The 18,866-nt window shown below is 43.5% G+C and overlaps 2 protein-coding genes across 4 annotated transcripts in view; one reads left to right on the top strand and one right to left on the bottom strand.

Moving 5' to 3' along the window:
- Positions 1-857: 857 nt before the first annotated feature.
- On the bottom strand, positions 858-7,853 carry gpd1l (glycerol-3-phosphate dehydrogenase 1 like). Of its 3 annotated transcripts, none has more exons than XM_061082032.1 (8): positions 7,810-7,853; positions 6,008-6,185; positions 5,462-5,533; positions 3,169-3,324; positions 2,554-2,649; positions 2,106-2,342; positions 1,848-1,954; positions 858-1,474 (listed from the first exon to the last, which is right to left on the bottom strand). In XM_061082032.1, the coding sequence occupies exons 1-8, from the start codon at positions 7,851-7,853 to the stop codon at positions 1,378-1,380; spliced, it is 987 nt and encodes a 328-aa protein (XP_060938015.1). In that variant the 3' UTR covers positions 858-1,377. The 3 variants fall into 3 exon arrangements, with proteins under 3 accessions (XP_060938015.1, XP_060938013.1, XP_060938014.1); XM_061082030.1 differs by having other exon boundaries at positions 2,554-2,666; positions 3,186-3,324; positions 5,462-5,602; XM_061082031.1 differs by having other exon boundaries at positions 5,462-5,602.
- Positions 7,854-8,779: 926 nt separating this feature from the next.
- The window catches only part of LOC133014590 (oxysterol-binding protein-related protein 10-like), a 32,611-nt gene continuing 22,524 nt past the window's right edge, over positions 8,780-18,866 (top strand). The window contains exons 1-4 of the mRNA XM_061081855.1: positions 8,780-8,849; positions 9,677-9,923; positions 14,529-14,707; positions 15,300-15,379. Of these exons, the coding sequence (XP_060937838.1) occupies positions 8,780-8,849; positions 9,677-9,923; positions 14,529-14,707; positions 15,300-15,379 (576 nt within the window). The remainder of the gene's footprint in view (positions 8,850-9,676; positions 9,924-14,528; positions 14,708-15,299; positions 15,380-18,866) is intronic.

The raw sequence follows: 18,866 nt of genomic DNA on the forward strand, positions 1-18,866 counted from the left end.
GACACTGACGTCTGAACTGGCCCTTGTTGTATAAATGTGTTTGTTAATGGGTGAATATGACTTGTTGTGTTAAGTGTTTTGAGAGGTCGTTAAGACTAGAACAACTCTGTATAAAAGGTAGTTCATTTACAAACAAACTTTTTAAACAATTTAGGTCAAATTTGTTCTCTTCATGAAACTAGGATATGGTTGAAATAATAAGAACTAAAAGGGCGCTCACACACCTCCGCCAAGGTTAACGGCTAATCTCAGCATGTGAGAAAGTCTTCTTAGTTTGATGGCTTCTTTCTTTGGTCCTGCCACTGCCCTCCACTAAATTTGATGGAAATCAGTTAAGGACTTTTAAAATAATCCGTCAAAAAGATAGACGGACAAACAAATAGATGCCAATTTAAATCAAAAGAAGGGCATCCAGAGATCGCAAGCTTCTGCCGAGGCTAACTCCCTATCTCATCAATGTTGAAGGTAAAAAATGGCCTGTGCCAAAAGTAAATGTGTTCTTTCTTGGACCATATCCCAACCTTCCATCAAGTTTCAATAAAATCAGTCCAGTATTTTCTGGCAAAAGAAATTGCGACAAACAGCAATGAACATAACGTCCTTGGTAGAGGTAATGAGTCCTGAATCAAAACACCAGAATCCTTCTTTAACAAGGCGAGTACTACCTTCATATTACCATATCGAGATGAGGAAAGTGTTGTCATAAACCTTTAAGTGGACTTGTCAATGGCTTAATGATGTGTGCTATTTCACTACAAAATGCTGCTGGTTGGTTCAAGTGTGTAAGAGGACGGTAGAAACATCTTGTGTGATATGAATGATATGAAATGTAATGAATATAACATTGTGTGGTTAGTGTCTAAGGGGCACCGTGCCAGGACTATGGCGGCTATCTGATAACAGCAGCCAGAAAAAAAGGCAGAGGCAGGTGTATAGTGATTCTACAGCACACCAGATAACACAGAAACACAGCTGACCCCTGGAATGTCTTGAAAACAGCCCTGTTTAAAATTCTTATTGATATAAGACAATTCATCAATTTAACTGGCTTGAGTGCTCATGGGAATCAGTTGTAAATCATTGAAACTATCTGTTTGCGTTGTTTGTGTGCGGAGTATGCTTTGCTTTTTAATTTGTCCTCATTTCTGTGTAAACTAGGAGTAGGTCACGTCTAGCAGACCTGTTTCCCTGCATTTTGAGACTGAGGTGAAATACTGTTTGGAATCTGGAAACTGTTTCTTTTGGTCTATATTAGTTTTACTTGAAATGATAATGGACTTTATCTTTCACATGCTGAGACACTTAATGTGAACTGATCTCGGTGCAACCACGTTGAATGGATCTGTTCGACAGCCCCTTGCGAAACCCAGCCGGTGGTCACATGTGCTCTGGGTGGCTCTGCAGGCAGGAGATCATCTCTCGGACCGGCCTCCCCTCAAAACAGATCTGATAGACGGCTGTGAAGAGAGGGAACCTGCAGAGAGAGGATTGAGGGAGTCAGACGAGACACAGAAGAGAACACAAGGAAGCCAGCAGTGCACGGATGGTTCAAATCTGAAGTGTCAACACCTCAGCTACTTTCAAGGCCCAGTTTTTATGCATCAATGCATCATTTTCAACTAGTTATATTACAACCCAACCCCACCAGAACCGCACCTATAGATTATTAACAGCAGCGACAATTCTGCAGAAATCCACCTGAGGTCTGAAAATGGCTTATGTGTATTTCCATCTCTTAGGGCCGACATCGTGTGTCTGTCAAACTCCTTCTCCTTCCACAAACCAACAGATGATAAACAAAACACCTTTTATTACTAAAAAGAAGACAGAGACTGGTGTATACATACTTGTCCACCAGGCTCTTCTGTTTGAGGATGTGATAAACCTCAGCTGAGGTGGCAGGACCCTGGAGCTTCTGACCATTCAACATATCCTGCTCCAGCTCCTCAATGCTCTGACAGAAGGTGAGACAAGAAGATACAAATTCATCAAAATGGAAGCAGCTTTACAGTAGAAATGTGTTAATATCAATATAAAATATATTATTATAAAAAATGTACAGAATTACACTTTTAACAGTGTCTTTGTCTTGGCGATGCACCTACCTTTCCTGTTTTAGCAAAGGCCTCTGCCACTCGCCGGTTGCGGCCGCCATAGCACGTAGTGATGAGGTCGGCCACGCCGCAGCTCTCTAGGAAAGTTGCCGTAGAAACAGTGTCGTTCTTGGAGAAGAGTTTAGCGAAGGCAATCATCTCCATCAGCCCCAGACGAATCACAGCGGCCTTGGTGTTGTCACCGCACAGCAACCCATCGCAGAAGCCCGCACCCACTGCAACGATGTTCTGTTCCCAACATTAAGACAAAGAACACATGTATTCACAATCACTGAACCACAACATTACCTTAACAATGACTTACCATGGCAACAAGGCTTCAGGCCAGCACTCATGAGTTCCACGTTTGATACTGAACTGACATGTATTAGACATTTTTTTTGTTTGGTCCAGGTCCTATATCTACTAACATGGAGGAGGTATAGAGTCGTGTTCGTACCTTCAGTGCTCCACACAGCTCCACTGTATCAGCATCATCCACCACTGTGATCCTGAAGTTTGGAGTCTGCAGCAGCTCTTTGAACAGCAGGCCGTTCTCCAGGATCTTACTGCCTGCACACAAACACGCACACACACAAACGCACACACACAACGGAACATTAAATGAGACCAACCTTTTTTACCTATATGTGCAATGCTCTTTGATTAGCTCATTCTCATTCAGTACAGCTCCATGCCTCTTTTCCAGAGTCCTAACATGTAACTATACCGACAGAGCAATAGTTGAAAACTTTGCTTCAGAAGAGTGAGACTGCTTCGTTAAAAATAGACAACAAAGACAAAAGATTACACAACCGACTTTTTATTTTTAAGCCCTCCTCCTCAAATAGAAACTCCTTCAATTGAAGCTATTTGCAGCCCACATTGAAAACCTTGAAAACTAAAATGCAGGCACACCGTCTCCTTCAATAGATAACTCCAACACTGTGTACAACACGATAAGAAGTGTACAATGCGATAAAAAGTCATGAATCTATTTAGGATCAAATTTACATTATAGGCTATTTCATCATTCAAACACATGATTCTGTCATCGTTTTAACTGTACACACACACATATGTTCTTCTTACCGATTGTGGTTTCACAGAATTTCTCAGCTGCGACTTCGTTGGCGATGTTTGCTCCCATGAGGACACTGACATCCATCTCCATCTTCTCTCGAATGATGTCGGAGATCAGCTTCAGACCCTCAGGGCCTTCATCTATGCCCTGTCAGACAGACAGACACAGAGGGATGTGAGGAACGTGTGAAAGCAGGAAGCAGGTGAGAGACGTGGAGGGAAACAGCAGATTGGTGACACACTCATTCAGCATGCAGACGTTTAGTTTATACTTGAATTCTGTGAGCATGTCATGCAGATGCTAGAAGACACAATGATAAAGAAAACAGAAAACAAAAATGTCTCATTTTCCACATTTCCATTGGCCCCCTCCTCTGTGTTCAAATTCAGAACCTCTAACTCTTTGGATTCTGTACAAAGGATCGGACTGTTGTGAATTGATTGTTAACATGAAGGTTGTGGATATGGAGAGCAAGATGTAGCGTAACATTTTAACCAGAGACAACTGAAAGGGCAGAAAGATACAAAGATACTCCTAATCAAAAGTCACTTTTAGTGCTGACTGATAAATTGTCTTTAAATGGTAAATGGTCTGTACCTATATAGCACACTTCTAGTCTTGATGACCACTCAAAGTGTTTCAAAGTTAAATTGTCTTCATTCACAGTGCTGGTACAGCTCTCAGAGGCAATTTGATGTTCAGAATCTTGCCTAAAGACACTTTGGCACATATTATTATTCTAAAGGATTTGTTTCTATCGACACGATGAACTTTGCAACAGCTGGGGCAAAGTTAGCTGCTCACGTTCTATTCTGAGGGAAAGTGAGTATAAGTGCAGCTTTGGTCTATTTCAATCCCAGGCCTAACAGCACCCAAAGCCCTCTCTCTCCCTAATGTCCCCTTCCACAGTTTATAATCTGCTTTATACCTGGATAGAAATGAGGATTTATTTTCTACAACATGTGTGCATTACAGAGTAAATGTTCTGTCAAAGGCAAAGGCAATGATTTACAGCAACTTTGGCTCCTGACAGATCCAGAGGAGTCAATCTGATGAAAACCTGTGTTAAACAGACATTATAAGACAATGTCAATGTCTGCAGAGTTAATACCTCCATCAAAGAAGTTATAGTTTTCATAAGCGTTTGTTTGACTGTTTGTCTGTTAGCTGCATTACACTAAAAACACTGTACAGGTTACCAAGAAACTTGGTGGAAGTATTAAGTATAGGTTAAAGAAGAGCACATTCAATTTTGTTATGGATCCGGATCAGGGGGCAGATCCAGGAATGTTCTCTTTCTGTAACATTCTGTTTACGGAACTGATATTTATGAGAAACACTGAAAATTGAATAACGTTCTAACAGCTCAGGCTCACAAGATGATTAAAAAGCCCACTTTAGCAGTGAATGTGACTTTGAGATGCATGAACATAAATTCAAGGCCATTGATAAAAGATAAAAGCTACTGGGGCCAGCTCCAGCTGATGAGCCAAGACGCATGATAAGTTTTAATTAACTCATTCTGCCGCACAGGGACTCACACTGAGCTGGAATCTGTCCTCAAAGGACAGCACAGGCTGCACGACTAAAGTGAACTGTCACACACACATTCAGAAACTGTGAGGCAGCGTGGAGCGGTTGGTGATCAACGCAGAATAATATGTCATCTATCATTGCAAGATAATATGCTCAAGCTCTTCAGTTCACTGGAGGTGCACTAGACCACAACACGCCCGGAGCTCGTGACGCCAAGTTCTATGGTATATTCTGGGCAGCCGAGATGTCGATGTTGTTGTAGAAGTTGATGATGATGAAGGAATCTCAGCAGACCTCATTCTGGTTTGTATAATATGTTTATTACACAGAAGATTTGCAGGTCAGGACGGGCACCATGTTATGCCGGGAGACAATCACAAGCCAGATAGTGAAAGTCTGACTTCCAGGGGTCGAACACACAATATATATAGCGAGATTGGTTCGGCCCATGACTTCAGGTAACATGCCGTCCCACATAGGGCCTTCTGCCTAAATAAGGACATGTTTTTGTACCTGAAGATGAAGACACATTGGTCAAGAACCTTCCCTCTTCACCCATCCATTAGCTGGTCAGAGATAATTCCCTAGGTCAAAGGTCCTTCCAAAGAGGGAGAGAACTAAGATAAACATCTGGAGGAATCTCTGAGAATGTCTGAGAGTCCAGAAGATAGGCATCATAAATGTAAGCCTGTCAATATGTTTTGAACACATACCAAAATTATCTCCTCTAACGAATATACGACATTACCTTGATGAGTGTGATTCCTCGAGCTCTGGCGGAGACGCAGCCAACCATCTCGTCACAGAGTTTCCTGATGAACTGGTGCGGGACCACAAACACCAGCAGGTCAGCTCCCTCCGCAGCATCACAGAGCTTAGGGACAGCCACCTGTGGAGAAAACCAACAGAGACATCAAATTCTACACTATGCACAACGTGGGCTTTGAGAAGTCTTGTGAGGTTTCACTAAGCTCTGATTAAGTGATTTGGAAGTTAAAGTCCTAAACATCGAGGTTGAGAGTATACTTCCGAAATACTGTGTGATGGAAATTTGACCTGGTGAGACTTCTGAAATAAAAGAGATTTGAGAAACCAACTATGTGTGTGTTTGTGTGAACTATGTGTGTGTCTGTTACAGCAACATGTTATTTACTACATCTCGGTTACTACTGTATGTTGACTGCAGTTACGACCACAAACATATAACATACAATGTTAGCTTGCACAGCATCAAAGCGCCGCAGATTCAAGCGGACTGGAGGATCATAAACGCTATAATCTCGCTGTCTCTTACCACATTCTCTGGCAGTTTATATCCAGGAAGGTACTTGGTGTTTTCATGCTCCGTGTTGATGATGTCAGTGAGCTTCCTGCCATTAATGTTTTCTTCAAACACCCACATCTTCACTGTGGTGGCAAAACGCTCCAGTGACTTGGCATTATCTCCAATGATCCTGGCGATGGCTGAGCCCCTGCAACCAGAGCACAGGCCAAGAGGTCAGTTTACCTTCAACAGACACATGTGTAAACAACCACCTTCACTGTTTGCTCAACGTGAACCAATGTCACTCTGAATTTGTTTGTCTGTTAATGTTTGTCTGTGGCTCAGGAGGTAGAGCAGCGGTCATCACTCCATCATCTATGCGGGAGACACAAAGCCCTAACTTTCCCCAACGACTGTTCTGAGTGATAGAAAAGTGCAGCATATGAAAGCACTAAATGAATGTGTGTTTGTGAAAGTTACTTGTTGCGTAAAGCACTACCTGTAAGGCTGTACATCTACCATGTTACCTAATTCAGTGCATGTTGTGGATTTTAAAAAAAGATAAATCTTTTGAAAACGTATAAAAGTAATCTTATTGGCTTAAAACTTGGTATGAGTACTGTGATTATTACACGGGATACGCTCAATTTAAATGCACTTTCAATAAACAGGCGACCGGCGCTCTACAGCAGCGAGGAGACGATTGATGGCTGACAGGCTCCTTTATCAGGTTGCACGTCACACCCAGGTCACACATGACTTTGTTGGTAATTTGTCTCAGCTATATATTGCATAGACACGCAAGAGATATACATTCAATCATTACCTACCATCACTGTCGGTCAGGAAGAATGAAAATTGTTCAATAAAGCCATTAAAAAGATAAATACTTGTGTTTGCCTTTTCATGACTTAGACGGGGATGATATTGTATGACCAAGTGGCTCACACTTTAAGTTAAGACATTACTAAGTTATACGCCTTAAAACTTTCGAAATGTTTACAGTTTGTTGTTGAGTATCGAAAGAGAGACAATATGACCTGAGGGGAACAGGCAAGTTCAATAAAATAAAACCAAGGACAACCGTAAGAAGAATAGATGCTTTTCTGTAAAAAGGGTAAATATATAGAACAATAAATAAAGTAAAAATGTTTCACAATTAAACAGAAGAGATCGAATCACATTTATTTTTAAATAAATGGAAATGTTGTCTATTTGATGGACTTAATTTCAGGACATAATAAGGTTGCCAGTTGAATTTTTCTAAGTATGAAGTGTAAGCATATTGAGCTTCAGCCGACACTTTTCTAGATTTTAGTTTTTCAAATCATTGACGTTTTTGTAACAAATCCTTTGTGAAAAATGTTCTGTGGATCGACTAAAGTGAACTGAAGCAGGATTTACTGCAGAGCTGTCGGAGCAGACTTGTTTTTACTCACTGGACCAAATGACATGACAACTGAGGGAGCCTTAAAAATGCTGAACAGTTATTTTTCAATAGGTGCTGCAATGCATGCTCCACCTTTTGTCTAGAGACAATGTTAAGAGGGTGGGATGAACCTCTTGAAGTTCAATCCAGGACCACTGTTCAATCGAGTGCCACTGAGCAAAGCACTAGAAGAAGTGACCTCCATCTCCTGCAGCAGAACCTCTCACCTCCACCCAGATCATCACCACCACACCAGCCCTGCTCACACACATGCACTACACCAGGCCGAGTGGAGGAGATGCAACATCCCAACAGGTTCATGTCCTGTACCCTCATCCTCCTCCTCATCCTCTTCCTCATCATCCTCCTCCTTGTCTTCCTAACCCAGCCTGTGGCAGCTTACCAGTTTCCGGAACCGACTATACACACTTTGAGCGGAGACGCCATGGATGATGATCAGCTGTCCTCTCCGGGTCTTCTCCTCACAACACGCAGCCGCCGAGACCTCGTCTGCTGCTGATGACGTCACAGAACTCGTCGCACACTAGCCTGTCGGGAGTTGTAGTTTGTTTTCATTCGTCCTCGTTGACGTAGTCCTGGAGATTACATAACAAGATGACTATAGAATGACTGCCTTGTACTAGACACCTATAATAATATATAATGCTGGCGTTAAAGTCTTAAAATAAACTGGTAATATTGTTTTACTATTGAAAAGTATATACAAATTATAGTTTATAATAAAAACTAACAATATATATATAATATGTTATATAATATACAGTAAAATAATAAATAACTTATGTTGGTTAATAGAGAGTATATATAATTTATAATGATGAATATTCCAATGTGTTAGGATGAGAGTATGATGCAGCTTACACAACAGAGGACCATGTCTCTGTGGAGGACAGTTATCTGTTCAGGTCCTGCTGTTCAAGTCATTATCCACAGTGCAGAAATGCTACACACGTTGATATGAGCATTATTCACCAATGCTGCATACTTGGACTATACAGGTTTATCATAAGCCTATAGCCAAATGAAAAAAATAATCCCTTCAACGCTGCCTTGTTAGATTCCCAGCTGTTCACTGGTAAAATGATTAAAAATATATACAGTAGTTGCGGATTCTTACTGAAATAAAACTGAGTTATCACATTCAAAACTATGTTTAAGTAAGAAAAAAACTGAATAGATACTTCAGTCGACTTGATTGATCAACTACATCCAGACAAAATATGAATGAGAGCCACTTCTGAGCTTTATGTGGCCCGAACAAAACGTATATGAGAGGGATGTGAAGTGGCCCACTTGTAAAGTAGCAATGTGGCCTAAATATCCAAAAACAAATGTGGGCCTTTTCGTCAAACATGCTGTGCTCTAAACAAGGTCTAATCTGGATCCAGTATCTGGATGTGAACCTGAAGTGGGTCCATGGGGGTAAATGGTGAATATGGCCCAAATAGCACAAAACTAATTCAGGCCACCTTTGGCTCCTTTTAGACATCCAGTATTGCCATGGCTTACTTGTGACCCAGATATGGCAAACAGGAGCAGCACGTATGTGGGCCGGATGACAGTGTGGGCCAAATCTTGACCAAAACAATTTTCCTATGTGGGGACGTCATTTAGTCAATCCCTGGTACTTCCTCTGAAGGCTTCGTTATGCAACTCTTCCCATCAAAAAGAGTAAGTCACTGTTCTACCCTCCAAATCTGTGTGTTTTAGAATTGAGATAAAAATACTATATATATAAGTATAGTCCCAAAAAAGAAATAGGACAGGCCATGCATAACTGTGACGTTTCTATAACAATTGTGTCTGTAGCATTACTGAGGGGCAACCATGCTGCCAGCTTGTGATGTTGTGTGAGCTTTTACTGCATTATTGATTCCCAGTGGCTGGAAGAAGGGGGAGTATCCCCTGCTGAGGGGGGGGGCAGGGGGGGGGGAGTGACCAACCCGGGATTTCCAAAATATATACGCAATAACGTCAGAGAGAGAGAGAGAGAGAGAGAGAGAGAGAGAGAGAGAGAGAGAGAGAGAGAGAGAGAGAGAGAGAGAGAGAGAGAGAGAGAGAGAGAGAGAGAGAGAGAGAGCACCGCAGTAAATTGGTCGGAATATCCCTCCGTGTAAACACTGGGATGGAGTAAAGCACCACCCACTCTATCACTGCTGCATCACTTTGTCCAAAACCTGCGATATCAGCCTTCACACACCTCGCTCCTCCGGCTCCGCTTTGCCTCTGGTCCATCGCACACTTCTCAGATTGGGGACGAGTCCCGAGCAGCAGCATGCACCGCCCGGCGCGTCACGACAGCCCGGCTCGCAGCCCCTGCAGGAGGCAGCAGGAGCCGCCGCGCAGCCCGGACGCCTCTCCGCCCCGAGCGGGCTTCAGGACAGGGCACAGCGGCGCAGGGTCGGGCCCCTCGCACCACGGGACCACCCGCAGCAAGCGGCACCTGGAGGGCGTCCTGAGGAAGTACACCAACCTGCTCCACGGCTGGCAGAGCAGGTAAGTGTTGGACATTGTTCTCATCCTGTTTGTATCATGTTCCTTTCGGGTCTGGGTGCACGGCATCCACTTCTATCTAGTTTATAACCACGGCACGACAAGTATCTTGACTCAAACCTGACTTGATTATGTCTTTCTGGTTACTATCGACTGCTGTAAGGATCCCGTTCAGGATTATGTGTCCATTCCCCTTAAAAGTCTGTAGGGGATAGAAAATCTATATTTATGTATATGTCTAACCCTGATTGTCCAGCTGTAGCTCAGTAAACATTACATTACAGAGAGAGTGGAGCAGTCTAAGACTAAACCTTTTCTTTTACTTAAAGGTTGAGAGTTACCCCCAGAACTTTATTAGTTTATGTGGTGTCAATCATTTGACTTAGGGTCGCATAACAACCAGCTCGGGCCATTGGGTCTAATAAATCTGTGGAGCGGGTCCACAACATCTGCACTCATTTATCTGTATGTGCACCTTTCCATTAATCCAGCTTCAATCTGTGGTGATGTCACAGTGAGAGGAGATGTGGGGGTGGAAGTCCCAGAAATGCTGTATGAGTCATCCAGTCTCAGGAAAGCCCTGCGCCCCTCTCCTGCATCCCAACACCCTCTCCTCCTCCTCCCTGTTTAACTGCTGACCCTCTCACTCTCCGTACCAGTGAGTTGATAGGAAGAGCATCTTATCTTGCAATGAGCTCCATGATCAGAGTGTGTGGTGTGTTTACCTTTCCACACCCTGTCTTTTAGACACACGTATACACAGACACTTGACTAATTTTATTCAGAAACAACAAAAATAATGTATTGTGTGTGTGTGTGTGTGTGTGTGCGTGTGTGTGCACATGTCTATCTATAGTTATGAGTGCCAATTTTAGCTGGTTCTCACAAATTCAATGGGCTGTTAGAGGGTTAAGACTTGGTTTTAGGGTTAGGGTTAGAATAAGGTTTAGGTTAGCGTTAGGGTTAGGCATTAAGCTGTGATGGTTAAGGTTAGGATAAGGGAACAGGGAATGCTTTATTTCAGTGAGCGTCCTCACAACTATAAAGAGATGTGCATGTGTGTGTGTGTGTGTGTGAGTGCGTGTGTCAGCAAGTTGTGCTCTGTGTTTTAATATGGTATGAAATGTTTCATTCTTCACAAGTCCTGACGGGAGCCTTCATCTTGCATTCTGATGGAGATGATCCAGGAGACAGACGACGCATTGAAGCAACCGTATATCATCACACAGATTTTACTTTATTTTTATTCTCAGACTGTCAGAGGGATTAAGTTGTTGTTGCCTGATCTGACAAGAAGATACACCAGAGAGTTATACTGGCATTCAGTCCGGCTGCCAAAGACAACTTCTTGATTAATATTATAGCCTATTATTCTATATTTGATAGTTTTTTTATACATAAAGAAGCATAAACTCTGTGAAGACATTCAATAACATATACATACATTACAACATAATCAGAAAGGTATCACACACGCTATTATTTCTGAAAACAAATTAGCCTTTATCTGCAGATTGAAAATGTGTGTCTCCAGCATTTCACTTCCTGTCCTATTGTCTCACAGGGTGAAAGGGATGTGGAGTGAAGCCTGTGTTCCCTCTGTCCTGTCCCTCCATGTTCTTCTCCTATCCTTTCTGTCTTCCAACTCTGTCTCTCTGCTCTCTTTCCTCTTTTGTTCTTTCCTACTTGTTCTCTTTCTCTTTATCCAACTCGTTCCGACTGCAATGGTGTAAAAATGGCTTCTAATCAAGTCACAATGACATAGGCAGAGAGAACTCAACAAACTGCAAATAGAAAGAAACCACAAAGCTTAGAACTACAGCCAGCTTCATCACTTTTTCTTTAACATATTTCCATTGTTGCAGCACGTTTTTTATTAACTGGGATGATGATAACTGCTATGGAAGAAACAAAAATAATGATGTTGTCCTGTTGGCTAGGATAAGTCACATCTTGTTTTTCTGCCATGTTCCCTGCTGCATGTAGCAGTAAGAAAGAAGGTGTGAGTTGGACTTGATGTTCCACTGCAAACTACACAGCCACATGACACATGACAGCGGCGGAGGGAAAGAAACAGATTGCAGTGTGAAAACAGGCTTAAATTATTCATAGTGATCTCTTTCTTCTTATTGCTGGATTTCCTTGTCTTCCATTAACACTTGGTGCTTTTTCCCCTCTATCCTCGCAGCACCCTCTCCTTCCTCTTTCTCTCTCTCCCTGATCCCCGCTCCTGTCCCTCCCTCCATCAGTGGTTCTCATCTGTGCTTAGAGATACCGCTCCCATACTAAAGACTCCAGGGTAAAATCATTCAAGCCTCAGTAGCTTGCATATGAGCTCCAGTGTGACACGGAGCAACATTTGTGCTTTCTTCTAATCACGAGTGAAGAATGCTGACTTGTTTTGAGACCCCCCCCCCCCCCATTGCACAGGATGTTACAATGATGAGCTATGATGTCCCACTCCTTCATGGTGCTTCTAAAGTTTAAGATAAATATGAATAACTGATTGTTAAATTTTGTTCAATGTGCTTTGCCTCATCATGGAAAAAGTAATCAAACAACTGAACAGGTAACAAAGCAAACACAAATCCAGCTTCAGCACAAAAACACACAGTCATTTCAAAATGTCCGTGAGCAAGTCGTCTGAGAACTGTTGGTAAAATTATTTAGTGATTAATTATAAGATGTCTTCTTATTTTCCCTTTCCCAAGAGCGTTTCTTAAGCTTATTGATGTAAAAATGCTGGCTACAGTTTGTATATAATATTCTGTGGGTAATACTAATATGAGTAACGAGAAATAGTGATGTTTTTCCATTTCATTCCAACCTGAGGTGAAAAGTAAATGACGAATATATTATTATAACTACAGTAAATGATTTTGGGTCGTGATGACTACGTTGTCATTTTGTTTCTTAGTTTTGGGAACTCATTAAAATCCCACTGCTAAACTCTGAGGTCTCTTTTAACATCGTCTCCCAGGGAGTTTTAAGTGCGGTTCAGATGCATAATGAGTCTCTGTCGTAGTAAAGCAGGAACTGCACAAGCAAACTTAATGAAGGTCTTTTTAATGTTCTTAGTAAATCCGGCCCCTAGAGTCTCCAGCCATGTTAGCCGTTCTGTGCAACTGTATGGAGGCACAGCTGTGCTCCGAGCTAAATGTTAACATCAGCATTCTAACATGCTCATGGTGACAAGGTTAATGTGCAGATGTTAACCACTATGTTGATACACTAACAATTGCTATTTAGAGCCATCAGGACTGTCATTAACTTTGCAGTTGTTTGGTCATAAAACAAGGTGCATTTTCTCTCTTGATGAAATAACCAATGTTATTAAAAATCCTTCTGTCGAGAACATAAATGTCTGAACTAAATGTCATTCAATCCATCTATTAGTGTCATTTGGCTAATGGTACCACTAGTGTAAAGTAAGTGAGGACTCAGATGCAGAGGAGGATGCACAGAAAAGGTGTAACTAAACAAGGATGCCACAGGGAAAATTTTATTGGGCCAGATTTGCCCACACACTGCTGTCACCTGGCCCACGTAGGGCATGGTATGATGGAGCTTGGGGAGTCCGCTCCAGTTTGCTATCTGGGCCACAAATAATACCTCATGCCAACTGAAGATGCCAAAGGTGCCACATGGGCCACTTTATGCTCACATCCAGATCACACCTTGCCTATGAGCACTGCATGTTTGCCAAGAAAAGGCCCACATTTGTTTTCAGATAGTTTGGCCACATTTGCCGTTTTACAAGTGGGCAACTTTTGGCTCACATCCATTTGTCCTGGCCACAAGAAGACCAGAAGTGCTGCATCATTGCCTGAAGACGCCCACATCCATATGCTATCCGGGAAGCCTCTTTACTGGAGAACTAATAATTCATGCTGCATCTGATTAGTCTGATGCAGCCAAAAAAAGCTGATCAGGCAACAGTCCAGTCACACATAGCAACGCTAAGAAAAACCAAAGACTGTATATAAAGAGTGAAAAACATATGAAAGCATGTGACCATCTGGCAAAAAACTCTGGAACTATATATGGCATCCTCTTGCAGGATCAAGTACATGAAGTGGGCGAAAGGGAATTTCTCCATTTCTCCTCTCGAAACAATATTTTGTTACCTAATAGAATAGAATCAAATTCTGTTCTAGATATATAATTTTCCAAAAAATATTATTTTAACTTTTTATATAAACTGTTTGAAAAGTGTATTAATAGAAGTCACAATACAGTTGATGCTTTACCATCTCTTGTTAATTCTGTTAAATGTGTCTTTTATTGTCACTTTTGGCAAATATCGTCTTTGTCTGCTCCTGAAATGCTAATTTATGATTGAAGATGCTTTAGTAATTCTATCAGCACCTGCATCTGGTTAAAAAAATCTTAATCCAATCTATTTGTTTCAGTCCTAATTCAAAACCTTCAAGCTGAATGTCTTTTTTACATCAAGTGGAGGGTCTCCCTCCAAATTGTCAAATACATTAAGGGATTTTTACTTTGCACAGTAACATCTTAATCTTTTCTGCCCCTCCCCATCCCATGTTCCTTTACTCAGTTGTTCTCCTCATCTCTATCTCTCTCTCTCACTTGTCTCTCCTGCAGATATTTTGTACTGGACCCAGATGTTGGTCAGCTCCAATATTATTTAAATGAACTTAGTAAGAGCCAGCGGCCTCCCCGTGGATCTCTGCCTCTCCTCGGGGCAATGGTGGTCTCTAGCAACGAGTTTCCCTACATGTTTACTATTCAGGCCACTACCGGGGATTTTTACAAACTCAGAGGTGAGGGACTTTATGTCTTGTGCATTAAGAAACATAGTGAATACGTTTTGTCAAAGTAGTTTCATTGTCAAAAGGACCTTTTTCCTGTTTTGAAGAGTTTTAACTGAGCTGGGAGTTCTTGATCATTTTTCATTGTGTAACCAGTATCTGAAGCACCACTGTTTTAATGCAGATTTATTTTCAGTCTGACAAGCTGCTAATTCTCACAAGATCACAATCACACCTTCAGCTTCACCCTTGCAATTCTCTGAACAGTTAACACTGCGGATTAACACTTTGCACAAGGAAGTATTGAAATATAAAACTCACACACCCACACGATAAATAACAGAGATATTTACAGAGCTCCATATGTCAGGCTTTAGAAACACTCTACCAGTAGGATCAATTAATTGCTGGGTATTTTCATGGAATTAGTTATTAGACGATGACTAGAAGAATTAAAGAATTCTCCATCAACTGGCATGAGCAGCTGTCAATGCAGTAATTGACACAACCTTTGATGTGTAGGTTGTTTTCTCACTCAAGTACAGACTGTTTGCTCATTACTGCAGGACAAATTCACATTGATTCTTTGTTCTGTAATTGATAGCACCGGACGCCAAGCAACAAGAGTTATGGATGACTCAGCTACAGTTGTGTTCCAGACGGCACTCTGACAGCAGCGCCAAGGTACACACTCACAAACACACACTCTCACACACACACACTGTAACCACATGGCCCACATAGAGAGACTCACAATGATGTAATCACCTTATGACTCTTGATGACATCGATCTTGGGACTTGAGACATCTGTATCACTCTCCTTCTCTGCCTCCTAATTGGATTACAACCATTTCAAATGTACAGATAAGTGCTTGGCCAGACAGCCAAGTTTGGTTACTGCATATAATGGAGCCAGGATGTTTTTCCATCCACTCAGCTGCTTTACTCTTCTGGTCTAAAACAGCTGGACCAGCAGCTGGCGATATTGCTCGTGGTTTATGTTCCAGCATTTTGCAGAGCGAGGTACATTAAAGGTAAAATTGGCCGTGAGGAATGACTGGAATAATAATCACAGTTTCCTGTCTTTAACATCCAGTGTGATGTCATCATTCAGTAGGTGTCATGAACTGCCTTCAGGAAACAACAGTACAATGGCGTCCAAAGTGGTACTGTAAAAATACTGTCCTTGGTAAAACCTCGAAACAAAAAACCCTTTTAATACTGCAGTATCTCTTTAATAAGAAGTTATGAAACAATGCATCTGATCTTTCCTGAACCTGATTTTCACTTTATGCTGAATGCAATAATCCATTCTTGTAGCCTTTTGGTAGCTTGCTCCAAATCAGCTCAACATAAACTGACAATTCTGCTGTTAGAGTTATAAGATTGTAATAACTGGAGAAAACACTGGTGCACACATTTGAATGCATGAAAAATCATAATGAGAATTTGCATAGGTTGTAATTGAATGAAACTGGTTGCATAGGTTGTAATTGAATGAAACTGGGGGGAAGAAGACGACAGCCTTCACGCGGCCTTCCCTGTGAGTAACAAGAGATGGTGCAAGACCAACTTGTGAAACGAATGTCGCCAACCAAACAAAGAGCTGGCAGGCCAAGGAACGGAGAAGCGCCCCACTCAGGACGCACGGTCATCCCGACCGTCGAAAACCGTGGTCTTCCAGTGCTCCAACTCAACGTCGAGGGCCTCACCACCGCCAAACTCGAAATCGTACGTCACCTGGCTGATTCCAATGGGGCAGCGGTTGTACTCCTGCAGGAGACACACTGCACTAACAATAACATCCTCAAGATGCCAGGTTTCCATCTCGCTGGGTCCATTCACAGCAAGCAGCACGGAGTGGCAACCTTCGTGAGGACTGAACTAACCTGGTCAGCCACTAGCCAATCCCCACCAGGCTCCAACATCGAGTGGCTGGTTACTACAATCCAGGAAACTTCAGTCATCAATGTATATAAGCCCCCACCATCAGAGCTGTCTGCTACGTCACTCCCGCCCATAACTGCCCCCGCCATCTACGCAGGTGACTTCAACTGTCAACACACAGATTGGGGTTACAACTACACAACATCAAACGGAGTGGCGCTGAGTGAATGGGCCTCCAACACCGATGCCCTGCTACTGTACGACCCCAAGGAGCCGCCAAGCTTCTTCTCTGCACGCTGGAACACCTCTACCAACCCGGACCTGGCCTTCGCTGTGTGCCGGAGCAATGACCCGAAACCGGAGAGACGCGTCCTAGACAGGTTTCCCCGCTCACACCACCGACCGTCCATCATTAAAGTCCCATCACTGGTGCAACCGGTACTAGGGAAACCTGTCAAAAGATGGAACTTTCGAAAGGCCAACTGGGAGTCATTTGCTCAGGAGACAGAAAGAAGGATTGCTAGTCTGCCAGAACCTGATGCAGCCAACGTGGACACCGCCTATGAAGCCTACTGTAAGGTCCTCCTAGGAGCGGCAAAAAAGACCATCCCACGCGGCTACAACAGGAACTACATCCCTGGCTGGGACGAGGAGTGCAGCCGCCTCCTGAGCGCCCACCAGAGGGCTATCTCCAGGGAAGATGTGGATGCGACTGCAGAAGCACTGCTTCAGAGACTGGACATAACACGCAGAGACAGATGAACTGAAGTTGTTGAGTCAATTGACTTTACCCACTCTAATCGGAAGGCGTGGCAAACCATCAACCGGCTAACAGGCAGATGCACAAAGCCCCCAAGCTGCCCAGTCACAGCAGATGCCATCGCGTCCGAGCTCCTGAAAAACGGTCGCTTCCCAGACGCAGACAAAGATGTTGCCCGTCTGATAACACAGGAGGTGACTTCCCTCTCCAGGGTGGCCAGTGCGGATTCCAACCTCTCAGGAGAATTCACAGCAGACAAACTCAGTAAGGCCATGAGCAAGCTCAAGCCAGGCAAAGCTCCAGGACGTGACAACATCCACCCAGAGTTTGTTATGCACCAGAGCACAATAACATCCAGCTGGCTCTGTGCATTCTTCTCATCCTGCTACCAGAGATGCAAGCTGCCCAAGATCTGGCGCCGTGCTTCTGTAATCGCCCTGCCAAAGCCAAAAAAACCTGCGGAAGACCCCAAGGCATACCGACCCATATCGCTGCTCTGTGTTCCATTTAAAATCCTGGAAAGAATGATCCACTGCCGCATTGAGCCAGTGATTGACCCACAGCTTCCACAGGAACAGGCCGGTTTCCGTCGCGGTAGGTCCACAGTGGACCAGGTTACACTTCTGTCTCAAGACATCGAGGACAGCTTCCAGGATAATGAGAAAGCTGGGGTAGTGTACCTGGACTTGACCGCCGCGTACGATACCGTCTGGCACCGCGGACTTCACCTGAAGCTGCTGAGGACAATAACCGATCGACATATGGTGAAATTCATCATGGAGACGTTGTCTAACCGCAGTTTTGTCCTACAGACCAGTGATGGCCAGCGCAGTAGGCTAAGAAGACTACGGAACGGTGTCCCACAGGGCTCGGTCCTTTCTCCGATGCTGTTTAATATTTACATCTATGATCTACCAGACACAGCATCCAGAAAGTACGGCTACGCAGACGATCTCGCAATCATGCTGAGAAGACCCACATGGAAGGCAATGGAAGACGGTCTCAACCAAGACATGGTCGTCCTAGTAGCCTACCTACGAAGGTGGCGCCTGCAACTCAGCACCGGCAAGACTGTTACAGCAGCATACCATCTCTGCAACAGAGACGCCAAGAGGGAACTGGAGGTATACACCGACCACAAGCGCCTGGAGTCCCAGCAAGCGCCTAAATACCTTGGTGTGCGTCTGGACCGGACACTGACCTTCAAACAATATCTCGAAGATGTCCGGGCAAAGACAATATCAAGGGTCGCACTGATCCGTCGCCTTGCTGGCACAACCTGGGGAGCCACTGCCAAGACACTACGGGTATCCACCCAAGCCCTGGTCTTTTCAGCAGCGGAGTACTGTGCCCCAGTATGGAGCAGAAGTCCACACACAAAAATGGTGGATGTGGCTATCAACAACGCCCTCCGGATCATCACTGGATGCCTGAAGCCTACCCCAATCGTCCTGCTGCCAGTCCTAGCAGGAATCGCACCGGCTGGCCTACGACGAGAGGCTGCCACTCTCGTCCTGGCAAG

This window comes from Limanda limanda, chromosome 11 (genome assembly GCF_963576545.1).
Source record: "Limanda limanda chromosome 11, fLimLim1.1, whole genome shotgun sequence".
NCBI classification, from domain to species: domain Eukaryota; kingdom Metazoa; phylum Chordata; class Actinopteri; order Pleuronectiformes; family Pleuronectidae; genus Limanda; species Limanda limanda.